At 40.5% G+C, this 20,326-nt stretch overlaps 2 protein-coding genes across 2 annotated transcripts in view; one reads left to right on the top strand and one right to left on the bottom strand.

Annotated features, from left to right (window-relative positions):
• The window catches only part of zdhhc5a (zinc finger DHHC-type palmitoyltransferase 5a), a 37,054-nt gene extending 27,204 nt beyond the window's left edge, over positions 1-9,850 (top strand). The window contains exons 11-12 of the mRNA XM_034189189.1: positions 3,246-4,351; positions 5,054-9,850. Coding sequence (XP_034045080.1) covers positions 3,246-4,351; positions 5,054-5,288 — 1,341 coding nt within the window. The 3' untranslated portion in view covers positions 5,289-9,850. The remainder of the gene's footprint in view (positions 1-3,245; positions 4,352-5,053) is intronic.
• Positions 9,851-10,813: 963 nt separating this feature from the next.
• tmx2b (thioredoxin-related transmembrane protein 2b) lies at positions 10,814-20,028 on the bottom strand. Its single transcript, XM_034189191.1, has 8 exons — positions 19,840-20,028; positions 17,665-17,725; positions 16,142-16,255; positions 15,971-16,047; positions 15,775-15,881; positions 14,927-14,992; positions 13,858-13,987; positions 10,814-11,399 (listed from the first exon to the last, which is right to left on the bottom strand). Exons 1-8 carry the CDS (start codon positions 20,026-20,028, stop codon positions 11,217-11,219), a joined length of 927 nt encoding a protein of 308 aa, XP_034045082.1. The 3' UTR covers positions 10,814-11,216.
• Between the last annotated feature and the right edge of the window lie 298 nt (positions 20,029-20,326).

Here is a 20,326-nt window from a genome sequence, read left to right as displayed (position 1 = left end):
GCACAGGCGTGTGTTTTCATTTGGTTTCCAAGTCATTTATTCCTGCCTTTGTTGCCCATATTTTTTTATTTCAGTCTACTTCACTAATGCATCTCCATTTTTGTTTCCCTTTTTATTTCTTGTTTGTCATCTTTATTTGGTTTCTCAGTGGCTTTCTGTTGATCAGTATCAGTAAGTGAATGTTCTGAAAGCCTTATCCCCTCTTATACCACTTTGTCTTTGTTATCCATCCTTTCTGCTTATTCCAGATGTGGGCAAAATACTGATGTGTTTGAACATTTCTAAATGTTGGCAGTTAATTGCAGGTTTATCTGTCCTACAGTAATTGTTAGTATGTGACACAGACCCAGATGTTGGTTTAAATTTGTCCTTGTGTTTCTGTTCAGTATTTCTGCTCCTGTTTGGACTTCCTACTTGTTCTTGTAGCAGTCCATAAAAGTTCTGTCATGTTGTCTCCATCTCTGTTCTTTTTTCTTTAGTCATCCATCTCTGTTCCTCTTGTTTCCCCAACCTCCTAATCTAGTTACATAATTATTGGTTTGTCCTATCATTAGCAGTTATCTTTGCCACAGATTGTTTCTTGACTAACTTGGTTAACTGCTTTAGCCCCTTGTTCTCTCTCTCTCTCTCTCTCTCTCTCTCTCTCTCTCTCTCTCTCTCTCTCTCTCTCTCTCTCTCTCTCTCTCTCTCTCTCTCTCTCTCTCTCTCTCTCTCTCTCTCTCTCTCTCTCTCTCTCTCTCTCTCTCTCTCTCTCTCTCTCTATATATATATATATATATATATATATATATATATATATATATATATATATATATATATATATATATATATATATATATCATAACAAAATTAAAAAGATGGAATAATATCGTGAAATGTTCAGCATTTGGCTTGACATTTCCAAACGTTTACGTTGCATGTTTATATAATTATTAAAAATAGACAGCTTAACATGAAAACTATAACTCATAATTAATATTGCAGACCACACAAGTTTTATTTTTTCAGTCCACAGCCCACAATTTGGTATGTGTAAAAAGAAAATTTGGAGGTTTCATTATTTTGTTTCATGAAGACGGTGGCAGCATTGGTTATCCTCTGTCTATTAATATTCACAGTTTGAGTCTTGTTCGGGTTGAATTAAAGCATCAGGCAAGTTTGGGTGACTTTTGAATGGACCTGCAGATGTGTGTTAATCTTGAATATAAGTGTTACAAGGAAAAAAAGGAAAACCTTACAGAGGTCATGTGTTTGACAGTTGATGCCATGTTGTAAAAGCATATCCATAGTTGAAGTCAGTTTGGAGATAAATGATTACATGAAACTTTTCAATTTGCAGCAGTTGCTTTTTAACTAAACTCTCTGCACAAACTGAAAATCCAAATATAGTGAAATCACTTCATTCTTTATGTTGAAGCTGTTTATGTTTCACTGGATCCTCCACCCCCACATTCAGCAAAAACAAAAGGAACTTTGATCTGTTAGTGCAGCAGCTAAGAGAATATTTATAGCAAAATCGTGCAAATGGTGATAGAAGCACCAAAGTTGGCACAAATACTCCTTAAACATTACTCTTTTGAAAAAACCGACTGGCCACTTGAATTTTCAATAGGCGGCCAGGTAGGGGTCAATTGAAGAATTACACAGGGGTCAAAATTAAAAATGCTCAAATCATTTTTGAAAACTACACCACATTATTTGTCTGATCGTAAAGATTCCAAAAAGGTATAGTTTGGACTATCTATGACCGAATGATCAGGAGTTATGGGGTAAAAACAACAAAATGGTGACAGCGGTCAGTGTCAGTTTGTACAGGAGTCAAAAGTTAAAGTTGCTCCAAGTTTGGTAAAAAATGATGCAAATTATTAGTTGATTTATCAGGGTTTTAAAAAGGAATAGTTTGGACCATGTATCATGCTTTATCATGTTACAGGGTAACTTATGTCACATGTCATAGAATCCAATGGACGTTGACCTTGTTTTACCTTTAGTTTGGAGACCAAACATTCAACACATCAAAACTATTCCATTTATTAATCCTATTAGCTCACAATAATTTGCATCACTTTTTACCAAAATTGAAGGAACTTTAACTTTTGACCCCTGTACAAACTGAAACTACCCTTTGTCACCATTTTTGCTGTTTTTCCCCCATAACTCCTGATCATTCTGGCATAGATAGTCCAAACTATACCTTTTTGGAATCTTTATGATCAGACAAATAATGTGGTATAGTTTTCAAAATGATTTGAGCATTTTTAATTTTGACCCCTACCTGGCCGCCTATTGAAACTCAAGTGGCCAGTCATTTTTTTCAAAGAGTAATGTCTAAGGAGTATTTGTACCAACTTTGGTGCTTGTATCACCATTTGCATGATTGTTTCAGTTATCTGCTGCACTATGTCAGGTTTACCTGAGTTCGATGGAACTATCCTGCAAGTTAAATTTGAAAGTCTTGAAGATCATAATTATTACTTGCTTTCAAATCAGAATGTGGTTATGAACTCTATATGGCAGTTTGACCTAAAAATCCATTTTAGCAGGAATTGTTGTTGTTGGTATGTTAAAACACCCATGCAATGAAAGTCACTGCTGTATGTTATGTTGTGCTTTTTGTACTTGTTTGGCTGGTCCTATAATTTATATTTCAAAATGACTTATAATGTCAAAAATATACTGCATTATTGCCTATGGCTACAGCATTCATTTGTCACAAGTTTAGACTTGTGACAAATGAACGCTGCTGCCGTACACTGATATGGATGAGTAGAAGGGGTGGGGTCTTCAAGAACAAGCCCCTGCTCAGCACTTGAATTGTTTGCACTTTGTGGGACAACTGCAAGGGAGGAGGACAGCTAGGCTAAGGTGAGGCTGACTGTATAATTGGTCATTTTAAAAAGTTTTACATTTTGTGAGGTAAATCTGAACACGTTTAGCTCCACATTATCTTAAGGAGCCAGTTAGCTTCTGCTTGCAAAAACGATGTTTATATTATAAATAATGTGCCGATTAAATTCATTTTAATTCTTGTTGCATGAAGCGGTGGCGCCATGTTTCAAAAGTAAATGTGCCTTTTAGACTGGTGTGACTTTTATTTTTTCCTCTTCATGACACATTTTTTTGACAGATATTCCAGTACAACATATATTTTGGAAAGTACAGTGCATTTGTTTAGTATATTTGTTTCTCCTCCTTGTGTCCGCTTTCTGTTTAATTTTTCTTCCTCTGTCTATTGCCTCCTCCAGTTAAGTCGAGAGGAGAGTGTGGGCAGTGCCAGGGAATCCTCTTCCTCCACATCCTCTCTCCTGCAAGCCAACCAGCAGCCTGGTTTCCGCTCCCAACCGAGCCTAGACAGGAGGGACACATCATCTGACAGAGTGGGAGGAGGAAGTGGAGAGCGGCGAGACGGTGGAAGAGAGGTGGGAGGAGGAGGAGGCATCCCTGGCTACTCCCTGGGAGGACGGTCGTATCCATCCTTCTCTGACCCCACTGTCCTCTCAGGAGTGACGTCACGATCGTCCAGCTCCACACACACCTCAACAGGCGCCACTCACATCTCTGAATCAACGACCGCCACCGGCAGCTTCAAGAGCTTGGCGAATCAGACGTCGCCAGCCCAAAACCCATCTCGCAACGGAAGCCTGTCATACGACAACTTATTGGCAGGTGGTGATGATTTTAACAAAGGGGCTGCCCATGAGGTTTCATCTGGGAGACCTTGTACTCCAGCAGCAGGCGGATATACTTCCCCTTTCCTTTCATCACAGAGAGATGCTGAGATAAACTCCCAGTCCTCCCAGTCTCCGCATCATCATCACTCCTCCCACCACCATCACCAACACCCCTTTCTGCATCGCTCCTCTTCCTCCACATCCTCCTCTCCACCGCCTCCCCCAGAGATGGAGCGCTTGCTGAATGAGCCTCACCCTGGTGCTCACCCCCCACCTGCTAGTCAGAGCACGGCTCCACCCACTTCCTCTGCTCCGCCTCTCCCACACCATCATCACCACCACCACCATCACCACCACCACTCCCATCACCACCACCACCACTCATCTACTTCAACTTCTCGCCCACCACGATTTGCTGCTCCCCACGCGCCCCCTCATCACGTGTATCCTTACCGAACACGCTCCACCGACACCCCTTTGGGGTCGTCCTCCTCAACCATGCAGCCTCCCCGCTCGCCGCACCCTCCACCGCTGGGCAAGTCGCTCTCCTACTCAAGCGCTGCCGCTGCTGAGATGCAGTACCGGCTGGTTCGGAAGGCCTCTGCCTCAGCGGGTGCAAATGCAGCGGGAGTAGGAGGAGCAAGTGGAGGGATGGGAGGAGGAGGTATACAAGCACCGAAGTGAGTATGAGTTTTGACTTTTGTCAGGACACTTGTTTTGCTGCTGTCCCTGAAAAAAGCCACCTGCTCGCCCGAAAACCTGACTACCTGATTGACTGCTTCTCCTGCTCCTCCTCTTCTCTTCTTTCCTCCTCCTCCTCCTGCCAGATTTCTTGTGAGTTCCGCCTTCTTTTCCCTTTGCTTGTCTTCTGTTGGTCTGTGAGGTTGTCATTGTTTATGAATGTGCCTTAATTCGGGGAATGGTTTGCAGCAGCCCTTAAAGTGTTGACTCTGTTTTTATAACAGTGGATAGTTTTTACTGTAGAATATGATAATGTATGAAAACATATTTAATTTAAAAAATAATAATGGCAGCATTGACCCAAAAGAAAAGCAATCATTTCTGATGCAAGTTCATAAAAATCCATATTTTCTCACAACATTGTAAATATGTTATGAGGGGGTGGTGGCCAAGTGGTTAATGCGCTTGGTTTCAGTTCAGAAGGTTCCGGGTTCAAATCCCACCCCTGCCACATTTCTCCATGTAATGTGGAGTTGTGTCAGGAAGGGCATCCAGCGTAAAACTTGTGCCAATTCAACATGCAGATCCACCTTGGATTTGCTGTGGCGACCCCGAGTGCAAACAAGGGAGCAGCCGAAGGGACTTTATTGTAAATATGTTATGGGATGATGAATTGTTTGTTCTTGTTTATCCAAAACCAGGGATGAACTGATCCAGATGAAATCTTTGAGTCGGACTAATGGGGGCCAGCCCCTCTGCTCCTCCACTTCCTGCTCCGCCCCTACGTCTCCCTCTCACCCTGTCACTGTGTCTGCCCGGCGGGGAGCAGCCTGTCCCAGCTCGGCACTGGTGCAGAGTCCAGCCCATAAGCCCCAGGGTGGTGGGGTGAAGAAGGTGACAGGAGTCGGAGGCACCACCTATGAGATTTCTGTCTGAGTCTGATTGACAGACAGCATCCAGCACAGGGACCAATGGGGTGAAGAAAAGATTTTGCTGGATGTGGTTCTGCCTTGACAAGAGACTTCTCAGGAGCAGAAGCAATTTGCTGTCACACGTCACTCTGATAGTCTGCAGAGTCGAACTCTACTGGACTCACCCAAACACCCGTCGCAATATTTGTGCTGTGAAGCTTGAACTGACGTACACCAGGGCTTTTGTGGTGTAAAAGGCAGAATTATTTTCTTAATCAGTCTTCATTGTGCACCCTTGCAGAGTTTGGATTGACCACCCAAATCCAGGATCATGATTTGGCTCAAGCAGGGTGACTGTTTATGGGTTCATACCTTTTAGTTCAGCAGGTAGCATGTGCTAATGGTATCACCAGATTTGGGGGTTTCCAAGGATGGCAACCCATTAATGGAGCAAGGCATTAACACTGCCAGGGTTAAGAGTTTGAGTCTAGCTGGGGCCACTCATAAGAAAGAATGGGTTTTCAGTGGAACACATCAGAACTAGAGTAAATTTGTTAGTTTGGTGTGAATTCTTAAAACATAAAGTTTGACCATTTTTGTGCCGATGATAAGATGATCAGTCCCAATCCCTATTATATCAGAAAAATCCTGATCAAAACCAAATTAGAATCTGTTTAAGGGCTTTGCACGGACCACCAGGTAGCGTTAACGAGCATATCAACAGCAGATGATGACTGGAGTGGACCTCTTGTAATACTGGTTTTTAGTGTGAGTCAAACCCGTCTTTAATAATCTCATCCACCAAGTGGAGTGGGGCGTGATCACCTCGACTTCATCAGGACTAAGAAAAGACAAAGGACTGGTTTCCTTCTCCCAGGTGTTGTCATGCATGGAGTTAGTAACACAATTCAGCGAGTGTCCCTCTTAGCACCGTATTCCTGGAGTCACAGAAATGCCAAACCCCGCCTGCCAGGAGTTCATTAATCCAGTAATAAAGGGACGTGCAAGATCTGTCACATCAGCCGCCATTACAGACAAAGCGCTGTCTGTGAACTGCTTGTGCTGCAGTGTGAATGGACTTTTTTTTTTTTTTGTTAAACAAAGGGAACAAAATGACAGAAAACAAGAAAAAGAATTCCCCCCCCCCCACACACACACACACACTTTTTGATGAATTTGATTTATTCCTAGATGTGAATATGTTTCCATGTTTGTACAGGATGATGCGACCTTAGTGTTTTTCTTTAAAACAAAAAAAGTGGCGTTCACCGTGGACTGCAGCATGCCCTATTCCGACTAGCCACTGGATGCCGCCCTTAGGCTGTAGGCCGTGCCGTCTGTTGACCAAACACAAAATAAGGAAACTAAATTGAATGAACAAGTGAACAAGAAAATTGTGTTTTGGCATTTGTTGTTGTGGAGGCTCCTTATGACCAAGGCAGAGTTTTCTGCAAAGCCTTGGAAAATTAGTTTTTTTTTTAATGTCACTTATTTAATTTCAAATTGTTTTATATGAATTTATATTGAAGTATAGCTGTTGATAAATGGAGCATTTTTAATACTGATTCAGAGGGGGTCGTGTCATCAGTTTTGAGAAATCATGAAAAGCAGCTTTTGTGATTGGATTTGAAGCTCTGCATCTCATCTACATTTTTATTTAAAGAACCAGAGTTGTCTTAACTGTCCATTTCCATGGCATTTCTCTCACCAGTTATTTTAAATTCCGTCTCTGCGAATGACGAGCAGAAGTCTGTTATCAATACAGTCCATTAGAACTTAAATGCAATGTGAAAATTATGTTTTCCACAAAATTTGTTCCTCACTCTGTTGGGTGTCTAGAACCAGGATGCCATCTGAGGAACCATTTTGTGGTGGAACCAATACAGCACCTTCTGAACTTACATCAGGTCAGTAATAACAAACTGCTCACTTTCCTGTGGCACATCTGCAAGCTCTTCATGAGATGGAGCTGTTTAAATTTATCAAAACCATTCCTTCATAGGCTGCAAGACGTGCAGTGTAGTAAACGCTACAGTTTCTATTTGTGTGTAACACCAGTGAGGGCAACTAAAATTGTAGTGGTTTTGTAGAATATGTGTCCCTGACCAAGAACGTCAGTGTCTCCAAGCACAGGGTGGAGGGTTTGGGGGCAGTGCTCATAAATTTATAACAGCATTTAATGAAAATTAAAGACTTGTTTTACATTTTTATTTCCAATTTTCACCTGTATACACATATTTAATGCTACTTTATTCTACACTGTGTAAGGTATAATCTTACATACTTCCATATTGTACAGTTGATATGTACTTGACAGTTGGCATTATTTTGTGTAGGGACATGCGTTTGTTGCCTTTTGCATTTATGAAAACGATATGTAGCATGTCGGTAATTTTTGTGTTTTGTAAAATCATACTGTCACAAGGGTCATCCAAGGTCCTGGGGATGACCCCAGCCTCTCATACTTGGGGTCTTGACAGCTTTAACAGAAGTCAAGCGATAATGATTTTTTTTTTTAAATGAATACCATTTGTTGTGCGTTTCCTACATACTGGATCATCCCCCCCCAAAAAAATGCACCACATGGCCAAAATGTCAAAACTGACACTCCCACAAGATGCAAGTGTTACTTCTTATGAGTCTCCTCATTTGACACAAAGTAATTCCAGCTGTATTTATCTGATTAAACCTAGCACCAAAGGCATCTAATCACCTTAGATCATTGATTAGTGTCCAATTTTGGTAAGTCTGCAGAAGGACCTGGGAGGAGTTGGTCAATAAACAGGCAGACGTGACCCTGACCCAATGATTGACCTTTGGAAAAATTTGACTTTGCTGGGCAGTTCAGAACCCACCTCTATATCTGTGCCAAGATTGGTGTAAGTTTTGATCCCAGTGACCTTGACTTCAATGATTTGACCCTTAGTGAATTGGATATTGGCTGGGAAGTTCCAGAACCCACCTACATATTTATGCGAAGTATGGATGACATCTGAGTGAAAATAGAAAGTTTGACCCTAATAAGTTTTGCCGAAGCCCTTTAAGGTCCGTTCTGGAGTTGAACGTCGACGTACCACGTTTGATGGAAATTGATGCAAGAACCTGGGATAAATTCATGAGCACCCCCCCCTCTGTGGGGGCATTGATCAGGGACACTTTCTATAACATCGTAATCATTACTGGTGTTCAGAAATCCATGCAGTACACTTTGACTTGCTGTTTGCATGCACAGACACAGAATAATAAAGGTCCACTTATGAGTTCTTCCAGTATCACTTGAGGAGTTGATCAGCTTTTAGGTTCAAAACCACAGTGGAGTACAATATGTCCTGACACGATGGTGGTTTGACTAATGCACTAACCCATCCCCCCCTTCGTATCCAAAAAAAAAAAAAGTTTAAATGCAAGGTAGTTTAAGAGTGAAATTGGTGCTAAAAATAAAATTTATTTCGAGTTTCCACAGCTTTTAATATATCAAATATAAGGTCAGAAGATTGCTTTTAGCTTGAGTCCTAAACATAAAAAAATACATCTGCTTTGGAAAAATGTAGCTACGTAGCTAAAATTTCTGTAGTGCAGTCTTCCTCCCCCCCAACTGATTGCTAGATTTCATGGCTGTGGTCCACTTCAGAGCAGGGCTGGATTTTCTGGAATCAACATTTTTATGTGGAACCCTAAAGTTAGCAAAAATAAATCTGTAATTTGTTGCAGCAGTTGAACTTTAATTCAGTTAAAACAGTAGGTCTACATACTACCTCTAACCTGCTTACAGCTCCGAGTAGTCGACACTGCAGCCTTCTGTTTGACCGACGTAATTTATTCCAACAGCTTGGAAACTGATGTAGTGCTGTCGTCTATTGATTGGATTCTCTTCTCCATATCGACATTTATGCTCCCATATGTGGCCGTGAAGTCGTTTCAATCTGGGATACAAATTGCACTGGGGAGGGGAAGAAATTACTCAAATTGTGAAGATGGCATGAGCAGCTCTGACAAAATTAATTAAGTACATGTGCAGTATTTTAAATGTCTTACTTTTTTTTTTTTTTAATACAGCATGGCAACACCAGCAGGCAAGCAATTGATAGAAATTCAGGGGCATTTGATTTGTGACATCACAGTTTAATTTTACATTGTGCTGCTTAAAGTCTTGCAATGAAGCAGGAGTTTTAGGGGAAAGGAAGATCTTAATTAAAAAGCAATTATGCCTTTAATTTAAGATGGTTTGCACTGCAAGCTCATCTATGTTTTCATCTCTAATATTCAGTGATACAGTTGCTAAAGATGCACCGTATGTGTATATGTCAGTGCCCAAATATTTATGGACATAATGGGGAGCTAGGTGGTGAGAGGTGTGGGGAAGTTGCACACCCTTGGCTTGCGTTTTTGTGTCAGGAATAATTGCAGCATAATCATAATTTAAAAACAGGATTTGTGTGCATAGTTTTATTGTCAAATAAAGGCATACTGAGCAAACATGCACATACCTTGACATGGAAAGATTTAACATGATTGGTCAAAATTCAAGTAAGTACAATTAACAGTTTTAGTAAGATGTGGCGATTAAAAACTTGACAGTATCAAAAATAAAAGCAAATGGTCAGGTTGCAAGTTAAAGAATCAGATACACTCTGGTTGGCGGGAATGCATCGTAAGTGAGCAGCGTAACTCTAACTACTGATTATTCATCTGTGGTGATTAGAGATTATGACGGGTACAGGTGTACAGGTAGTGGGGCGGAGAGTCTTGGTTTGGAATGTGTTGGTCTTTAAATACACAGTGGCCAATAAAATGAGGCCTACAGTGACTGCATGGTGTGTAAATACTGACATCTAGTGGTGAACCTGTAGCACTAATTGAACGGTCCTAGTGGCTGTTTGCTGCAAGTAAAAATACAAAATCGAACTACTGGTGCAAGGAATCTGGACTCGCCCCAAAAAGCAAGTCTGCAGTGTACTGGAGGGGGGGGGGGGGGGTTCTGCAAATCAGAGTCCTCTTCATCTTGGTGTTAAATATCCTGTAAGTGGTTTAAGGTCACACTAAAGCACAAGCATCTCAGACCAAAATACTCATCCACCAGTGTAGTTCACATGAAAACTGAACAGAAGCATTCATTTAGGAGAAAGATGCTGAACAAATTAGTCCAAAAAAAAATTAAATAAAAGGAGAGTGAGGGAGACCCTGGCATGTGAGGATAGAAAAAGTCCTGTATGAGGATGACTGACGGCGCCTGACTCATGCAGCAGTGCTTTTTCAACAAATACTCCCCAAAATCATATCGTTCAAAAAATCTTATTTGTGCCACAATTATAAATTAATTTATATAAATTAATAATCTTAAAATCTACTCAAACTGGCTACATTAAAATAAAAAAAATTAAACACAAAATGCGTTAAGTAGAAAACAAAAACTGCTCTATTGTTAAGCGAATCAGTAGCTCCTAACAAATGTTGCAGCGTTCACAATCAAACGTGCAGCGTGGACTCACATTTTCAGGGTTACACTGCTTCTAGAGTTAACATCCACCTTTCAATGCTGCATCCGTTTTGCTACTTAAGTAACACATTGGCTTTGTTCAGTAAAGGTCACAGAGGTCACTGTACGGATGAAGCAGGCGATCATCACGTGTCGACTTAGTTTTAAAGAAATGTGTTAAATGATGTTGGGAATAAGAGAAGGAAAATATTTTAACCTCTAATAACGTGAAAAACATCAGTGTCTATGAAATGTTAATATAGGTGGAGCACATCTCGATCAGGAGTGTCCCAGCTTTCTGTGGACTGAACTCTCTGAAGCTGGTCTGAGGGCTGTTTTAGGTTTGACCTGCCATCGTTCCACTGGGGAAAAGCTCTAAATACTGTGGAATCTGAGTGACACCCATCCTGTTCACAAGGCTGAAGAGGAGTGGCCAACACGGAGCCAAACATTACATCCACGCGTCCAATCTGACAGCTATTTGTCCTTCTTGGATTCAGATTCCTCCTCCTGGGTGACTCCTCCTTGTGGCTCCGGCTCCTCTGGGACTGCTGGGAACTGCCGCGTACCAACCTGGTCGTTGAGATCATTTTTCATCTTGTTGAGCTTCTTGGATTTCTGGTACAGTTCGTTCAGGTTGAACTCACGGATTATATTTTCCTGTAAAGACACGTGTGCGATTGACATCTTTGAATGTGGATAATATTGCAAAAAAATAAATAAAATAATAATTACTATTCATTCAGAAAACAAAAAGGTAAGGAACATCAGTGCTCTGGTGAAGGATCTCAGCATCTCATTTTCACCTGTAAAGGTGGAAACTGCTGCAAAAGCTTCAGCTGTTAATGATTTTAAAATGGACTTCTTGTTCTACAGGTGCTACATCTAGATTCTTACGACTACTTTTTAATCCACGGACACAAAAAACGCAAAAGGGTGATTCTTTAACTACGGGCACTATTGGCCTTGTAAATGTAATTTCCACCACACCATTGCCTTACAATATAAAGCGCCTTGGGGCAACTGTTTGTTGTGATTTGGCGCTATATACATGTGCTCTGATGTCACTGTTTATCTCCATAGAAACTACCCAAACAATCTTTCATACAAACTGTTTAAAGGGACATTACAGTGTTGTGGAAATTACGGCAATAGTGTGGGACAACTACATTTTGTTTAAAAAAATCACAACAGTTGTATGACACTGAATACCCCAATTATGTTTTGATTATTTTACTGATATTTTATTCAGAGATATTTTAAAACATTAGAAAAAACGTTTCTTTACCATTTTTATCATTGAAGATCAAATGTCTGGGTGTGGGACAAGCACAAAACGGCAATATTTGCATATAATGATGCTGAAAAAATCAGACTACTAGAACAAATTTCTTAACACACTTTCATTGTAAAGATAACTATAAAAGTGTGAAATTTCCCCTTTTTTCTGTTTGTCATACAATATGATCAAAGGACATAAGTACCCGTAGTCTAAGAATCACCCAAAAGTTTTGTACAGTATAAGCATTTCGTCCGCATGGAATCGACATTTTCAGCGGCTGAAAACACTACTTTTTGATAACTGGTACCAGAGTGAATAAATCTGGAAACGCTGCCTTGGTGTTTTGTCTGGACAAGCAATATGTAAATTTAAACTATGTCATAGCCCCGCCTCTAACCTCTGCCAGCCGCAATAAGTCACTTAACAAGAAAAAGTTTTTATAATTAATTTTCTCACTGAACATAGCAGTGTCTCCCGCTCATAATGGATGATATGTTGTTAACAGGGTAACTTTTTTGGTCTGTGCATCCTGAATAGGATTTTTTCATCATTACCAGAATGCTGAAGAGACAAAACTGGTGCGAATCAACGGGCCATTGTGACACTAATAAAAATAATTTCAAAAAAGTCTTACAGCACAAGTTAATTTCCTAGTCTTATTGGTGGCAGGACAAGTTGTCTTTACGTTCAGCTCAGGCTGTGTCAGAGGTTTAGTCTGTCCAGCTCCAGTCTGTGCATTCACAACAAAAACTGAGCGGAAAAACACAGAGGGACTTCTTTAAAAACATCTCAAATCTGTGTTTATTCACAAGCAATATCCACAATAAGGAATTAAAGTATTTCCAGACATCTTATAAAACAAGGATGTCTTACGTGGATAACACCTTTTGTTAGGCTGTGTTAGGATGCAACAATGATGCTCTAAATCATAACCATTTAATGAAAGAAGACAATTTACACTGGCTGACGGCAGGTCTGTGCTTTTCACAGATTAAAACTTCTGTACCCAACCATGAAGTATAAAACACGTGAACTGAACTGTGACTTTTATGTACCTTAATAAATACGGTATGTTTTTATGTACAATTCGCACATCATTTTTCATTCTTCAGCCTAAAATTCAACTGGTGATTGGCTAAATTTTGATGTCATATGACTGTTGGCCTCAGCCAAGTCAATCAAGGCTGCACAGTTTTGCCGAGTGTGCATCCTTAAAAAACAAACGGTATTTATAGAGCACAAAAGGTGTTTTTATTTTTACCCAAATTTAACACAAGATGTAGAATAAAATGATTATGATTAAATATCACCATTTTAAGTTTATATTTGGCTGTTCTTCCTACCAGAGCATTTAGTGCACACAGTTAATTCAAGGACTGCTAGAAATGAGACAATCCAATCAATTTCTGACTACAGCGTATTTTTTAGTTTTTGGCTATGGAAAATGTGGCATTTCAATGTTTTTTTAAGAAAACCTTGTTCTCAAAAGCTAATAAATACCCATCATAAAGCTGGTATGCTATGTTGAAAATACATAAGCTAAGACTTAAACTGACCATAGCCACATATGAATAACAGAGTAGCACATTCTATACTGATATAGTTAGTTTATAATATTCTCTTGTTTTTTTATGTAAACAGAAGAAATCTCTCAACTGCTGCACTTCAAAAGCCTTTTAAAAAAAAAAAAACTTTGCACAGCAACATAAAGCAAATATACTGTAAAATCCATTTTATGTTGAAAAAGTGGAGTGAGGCGACAGTCACATTCACTTCTTGACAAAATGCCAGTCATTATTTCATAAGTTCCAGCTGAAGTTTAAAGTCTGTGCTGACCTCGGTGAAGCTCCAGGACACAGCTCTGCCCTTTTTGTCCACTTGAGGGCGCCGCATCACCTCTTTCCCACCTTGGAATAAGACTAATGAGGGGAGCTGCTTGGACAGTGGAGATGCAGACACTTTGTACCTGCAAAACACACAAGATTGCAGTAGTTTTTATTTTTCTCCACCTCCTAATCTGTGATCTGGATTTCAGATGGTTTCATTTTTCTCTCGATACAGCTGCACCATTCAGAGTCACGTTCATTTTTATACTCTCAGCTGGGACCAATTTAAAATGTGCTTTCTCAAAGACAAATTATGCTTATGAAGATAATGCAAAGGCCCATAGAAAGTTTGTGTGGTCACAAAGTTTTTCTAGTGCTTGGATGAACATCTTGCTTGGTCTGGGCTCATCCCATTAACAAACACAGCTGTCACTGGGAACATTTTGTATAATCAGGGAGCTAAGCAGTAGTGGTTTTTCTGACACTAGGTCAGACTTATGCAACACTTCAGAATGTAAAGAAAACTTCTCCTCAGCCACTCCTCCTCAAAACTCCTTCAACACACCTAAGCAGAATGAACGGCAGTTGAAGTCTGAGTGGGTCTAACATGTCTCTGTGGTGAAAACCCAGATTTATGTGAAAGACCACGTCCTGTGTTCAAGGCAAATTTTAGCCCTAAATGTGATTCTTTGATATAAAAATCGCTAACCTCCACCACCATGAAATAAATTATACAGTAAATAGTGAGTACTGCTGCCTCTTTACAAACGGGAAGGACAAGTTTCACAGGGCAAGATGACTGAACGGGCACAAGTGGAAGTCTCATGCACTTAACATGCATGTGAATGTAAATGAGAATGAAAGCTTGGAGCACAGATGCAGCGTTGCAACATTCTTTGCACAGGACGCCATTAATTAAGCAAATATTTACAAAGAAAATAATTATTGGCTGCTATATTAATGCTTAAAATGGCACTCATAACACCTTTAATGTGGCCCTAATACTCCATCACAGCATAACGCAAACAGATGAAGGCAAACCATCAGTGCTGTGGGCAGAGGCAAAAAAAACAACTTACTTCTTGGAAACCTCTCCATAGCGTCCAATGTCCACCTTTCCAAACTTAAGAGCAGCACAGTTATACCTAAAACACAAGCACAGAAGAACCTCATGTACCCTCGGTAGAGTGACTGACACTTCTGCTAATGCAAATTTTGACCAACATAACACATGTGCATCTGCATGTCAAAGAGGCCATTTATAAAAATGCATATGACTGAACCGATCAGTTATATGTGGTCAAAAAAAGTTGAATGCTGTCAGGAAACATGACTTAGAAGAACAAGTTAAAAATACATACATATGCTTAATAATAATAACAATAATTCAACCCTGATACATGTGTACTCTAGACAGTTCATTACAGTTCTAACAAACAGGATTGTGATGTGATTTATGTTGCCTCAGCTCACCATTAATTAATTTTTTTTAAACTGATTTTGTGATTTCACTGATGCCATCACAAATCTGATACATGTTAGTCCCAGGAAAATAGATGTCTATGCATAAAACTGTATTTTAATATCTCATGTAGTTCCTGAGATATGGTCATTAATATCTCAGATCATTTTAGATGATAACCTCTGATTTGACCTTGATCTTAGTTCTATGTCCTTGACATGAACTATGTTGCAAGAGGGCGATGCATTAAGTTTATCCACCAACTGTGACTGACTAACTGCTCTATCTTTTGAAGCCATCACGGGAGACAGACAGATGTAGACCAGACAATGGCTTAGAATCACAGTGATGGTAAAAATATGTTAAAATAAGTTCAAGTTTACATATTAGTGGTCAAAAGCTAGACGTCTGACAAACATGAGCAGAAAAATAGTCAGGGCAAAATCAGAGTGGGTGGAGTCTTACTTGAGTGAGAGGTCAGCGTAGATAGAAGCAAAGGACTGGCACTCTGGGGACCAATTGGCAAAAAATTCCACAATCCATGTCACACGACTGTCTCTCTCCAGCTCATCCTGCACGATCAGACAAACATTTGCCCCAAGAATTAAAATCAGAGATTTTTCCATCATCTGCTGCTGCAAATTCTCACAGTTTTACTTACGTCAATGGTTTTGTCGCTGAAGTATTTGATGTACTCTGGTCCCATATAAAGAGGCGGCTTGCAGGTCATTAAAAACACTGAAATGCACAAAAATAAACAGTTTACGTGCACGTGTTGTGGTGCAACATCTCTTCTGCCACAGTGACGGGTCAGTGCGTTAGAACAGGTTACCTATGCAGAGAACCAGGTAGAGCAGTCCCAGCCTGAAGTCCAGTCTGAAGAACAGGATGACGTTGGCCACTTTACTGAATAGGATGATGTTGCCGACATGCTGCTCCACCGTAACTGACACGCGGGGGGAAAGACCGTTAACATGCAGCAAGAAACACTTCAGCAAGGAAAAAATAATGCTTACTTGTTGGTGATGTGGCCAATGGCATTATGAATATTTACTCGTATGGGGTTTTGAGGACAAACATATTTTTACCCCAGGACAAAATATGGCCATCAGGCATGACGAAGGCTTCGTGTCTGTCTGCCTGTCTGTCTGTCCGTGCTGTCCTCAGCATTCCTATTACTGCCAGGGTCTTCAAATTCAGTGACCATTCTTCAGACACAGACCTTGGACAAGTTCAAACATGGCTAACCTTGACATATTTTAAGAGGTCAAATGGTCACATTCTGTTTCCTATTTTTACGCTCATGCAGCTGAGGGTATTTTAGCATTGCATTATATTTTAAGTATTGATCTTTTAATGGGCGTAAAGGTCATCAATTTAGCTAAAAGTCAGCGATCAAGAAATTTTGGGTCTAGGTTCAGTGCCCTGAGTCAAAAACCTGGAACATGATGAAAAGATGAGTGATTACACTCAAATCTGATGAGTAAAAAGTATCAAAGATCAGTACTCATGATCCAAGTTGAGCAACCAGATTTCAATACCAGGATCAAAGTTCATCAACTAGAATCAAATGTCAGCAATCAGGTTCAAAGTTTTACAACTAGGATCAAACATCGGGATTACATCAGTAATCAGAAATGAAGCTAAATCAAGATCAAATGAGAGAAACTGTAATACCGCCATGATGATCATGTCTAAAAACTTCTTAGTAGGACTAGCTGTTAAAAGATCCCAAATAGTCAGCAAATCAATTGCTGGAGGTACCCTCTTAAATGAGAATGGGATCAATGAGCACAAGGTGCCACCACCACGCCACATCTTCAGTTGTTTGCCCCAGCGTCATTGAGTGTTTCGGCCACTTACAACAAGACACCCTCTGCTGAGGTTGGCCCATCCCAGGCTGATCAGACCCGGGTGTGCAGCATATGGGGGGGGGGGCACCCGACGGTCACTTGAAAGCCCACGTTGTCTCTTTACGTTTCAGCCATAACCAGTAACTGCTCCGTTCTGCTACAGTGGCAAGTTCTTTAATTAACTTCCTTTGGGCCTGCCTTCCTTTGGGCCTGCCCTAAGATGACTATATGAACCTTCTTGATCACAAGTGCAGGACTTTATACAGTGACTCCTGAGGAAATACTCGAGTCCAATTCACCAGCTCTGGTTCCAGAGTCCATGTTTTGTCAAGGAATCTGGTTCAAAGATGCTTGTATCACTGGATGACCTGTGGCGCCATGTCAGCCACGGATCAAGGGCTTTATCATAACCGTACATGTGAAATTACAACACGAACATCATGTCACTCGGCCCAAGACTAGAAATAAATACAGATTAAAACAGAACAGCGGCTTTACTCACTTGCTCGTCTGTTCTTCATCATGACAATAGCACTCAGGAACATGAGGATCTCCACCTCTCTCTGAGAACAGAAACATGATCACATTCTTTTTACATGTCTTATGACCAAGTTGTTGACCATAGTTCCATTCTTTAAGGCCCCTTCACACATAACACGAAAGACGCAGACCCGGAAGAAAATCCACGAACCAAACATGAAATAGGGAAGCTCGAACCATCATGTGTGTGCACAAACACAGTGCGAGCAGCTGCACCACATTGTGCCACTGATGTGGAGAAAAATAAAATAAAAACCAGCTGTATAATTCATGAATATCACTGGGTTGTTACAAATAATACACAAAAGGGGATGCAATACAGAACCATGTGGTTAAATAACCCTGGTTAAATAAAAAATAAATGCCACTCAGGGGATTCAAACCCGCAATTTACAAAAGCTCAGATTACCAGACGGAACCTTTACCACTGCGCTACAATCACGGTCTTGTGTTCTGCATGTTCACATGAACTGACGGTTCATTTCAGCTGGGACAGCCTGTCACTGTCGCACTGTGCGTGCTCTTCAACCCGGCGCAGAAGTGATGTTTTTATGTATTTCCATGTGAGGACAGCAAGCACACACACACGCGTCACAGTTGACAGTAAGGTCCTGTCCATCAAAACACGGCATGAGTTCTGCAGCTGTGACGTCTAGGACCAGAGGTGTCTCAACAGCTGCTGCTGTTGGCAGCCAGCCACGCCCCCTGCCCCTTCAATGCACAGACCAAGGGATGGTGGGAAACGTAATTTCGATTGCTTTGTATGTGTGGTACATGTGAAGAATTGACAATAAAGCTGACTTTGACTTGAAAGCGTCACCAAGTTGCGCCTCATTTCTTCTTAAAACTGCCTTTAAAATGATTTAAGAGGTTTTACCTTGTCATCGGATGGTTAATAATCCCATTAATCCATTTACTCGCTTTGGGTGAAGTGACTGTTTTAGACAAGCAGCTGAGCTTTGAAATGATGCATGCGCAGTGAAGGCACAGTGGACCAATTTTTAGGGGGGACCATTCAGTCTGCGACACTGTTATGATTCAAATCCTATTCTGAATATTTGTACTATCATGTACACACATACATACACACGCACACATCGAGGGCTACGTCTGTCTGTCTGTCCGGGATAAACTCCCAAACTGTAATATGTAGCTCTAAAAACTATATATATTCTGAATCTTCATGACGTAGGGAACAAACTGGTACCATTTTTTTAAAAGTTGAACTGAAAATTACCCCCAAAATAGTCATTTATGTAAGACCATACAGTGTTGTACCATGTGCTTTTCATGCTGCCACTTCTGTCTTTCTGTCTGTCCATGATAAACTCACAAACTATAATACATGGCCCTAAAACTATACATATTCTGAATCCTCATGACATGGGGAACAAACTGGTACCATTTTTTTAAAAGTTGAACTGAAAATTACCCCCAAAATAGCCGGCTGTGGGTATGACCAGGCAGATTCAAATTTCCAGCCCTGTATATGTGTTGGCCATCTGTTTATTTAATCCCTTTCTACAGCACAATCAGCAAAACAACAACATGCTTAGGCTGAGGCTGTGGGTATGACCAGGCAGATTCAAATTTCCAGCCCTGTATATGTGTTGGCCATCTGTTTATTTAATCCCTTCCTTCAGCTACTTTATGTTCTCACCTGTTAAGCACCTGACTGTCCTGTACAACCCAGTTTGCCTTACTGTCTGAATACATTCATTTTATGTTTGTAAAATTGCAATGTAAAAACAGTGAAATACACCACTACCTGATATTTACATTTACTGTTACCTACCTTTTGTGCGTAATTTTGTTATAAATTTGATTGCAAAACAAAGTCTGCATGAAGGACTTCAAATGTTTGTCTTTTAACCAAGTATTTCCACTTAGTTTGGGGAGTCCACCTCTTATAGTTCTGCTGGACGAACTTTAGCCCATTAACTTATTAATTTATAAGACATCAGCATTACAAAAACAAATGTTGGACAATTGTTTTGATTAAAATGATTGGCATTTGGCTTATGTCTAAAACAGGTTAACCCGGGCAGCGCCGGGTACCGGCTATATATATATATATATAGTTAATTGATTAGGTTATTCATCAGATTTTTATGACTTTGTGGCATTCAGCACCGACCCAGTCGAAGTCGCAGGGGTTGCCGTCCTCTCGCTGTGAGGACAGATGGTCGCAGATTCCAGGCGTCTTGCGGACAGCTAAAAAGGCTACACACATGAAGAGAGAAGCCACATAATAAGGCTTCAGCAGCCACTTATACACCTGCGGCAGGTGGTACAGGAAAGCCAAGAGCGGCGTTAACAGCGCCATATTCTTTATTTTTTAAATCCCAGCATAAAACCGAAGCTGCACCTCGAAAAGACAAAGTCGCAGGTTTAGCAGCTAGCTTGTATGAATGGCGATGGCCGACGCCAGCGGTCTGCTGATAAAGTCATCCGACGCGTATATACAACTTCCGCTCCAGATATTAAAAATAAAGATTTTTCACACTGGCATTACCGTGCAACACCTTCAGTATTAATACATTGTATTATATCAGTCAATATAGTTTACTCAGAATGCATTGTTTAATTTAAAAATCACATTTTATACCCTTAAAGGCAACCCT

The sequence above is a fragment of the Thalassophryne amazonica genome, chromosome 15 (assembly GCF_902500255.1).
Source record: "Thalassophryne amazonica chromosome 15, fThaAma1.1, whole genome shotgun sequence".
Taxonomy (NCBI): Eukaryota; Metazoa; Chordata; class Actinopteri; order Batrachoidiformes; family Batrachoididae; genus Thalassophryne; species Thalassophryne amazonica.
This window is presented reverse-complemented; position numbering and strand designations above follow the sequence as displayed.

Coding starts and splice junctions, on each gene's coding strand:
- tmx2b (XM_034189191.1), bottom strand. CDS start 20,028: ATGGCGCTGTTAACGCCGCTCTTGGCTTTCCTGTACCACCTGCCGCAG. Junction 17,726..19,839: donor ACCCCTGCGACTTCGACTGG/GTCGGTGCTGAA, acceptor TTCTGTTCTCAG/AGAGAGGTGGAGATCCTCAT. Junction 16,256..17,664: donor GATGAAGAACAGACGAGCAA/GTGAGTAAAGCC, acceptor CCCGCGTGTCAG/TTACGGTGGAGCAGCATGTC.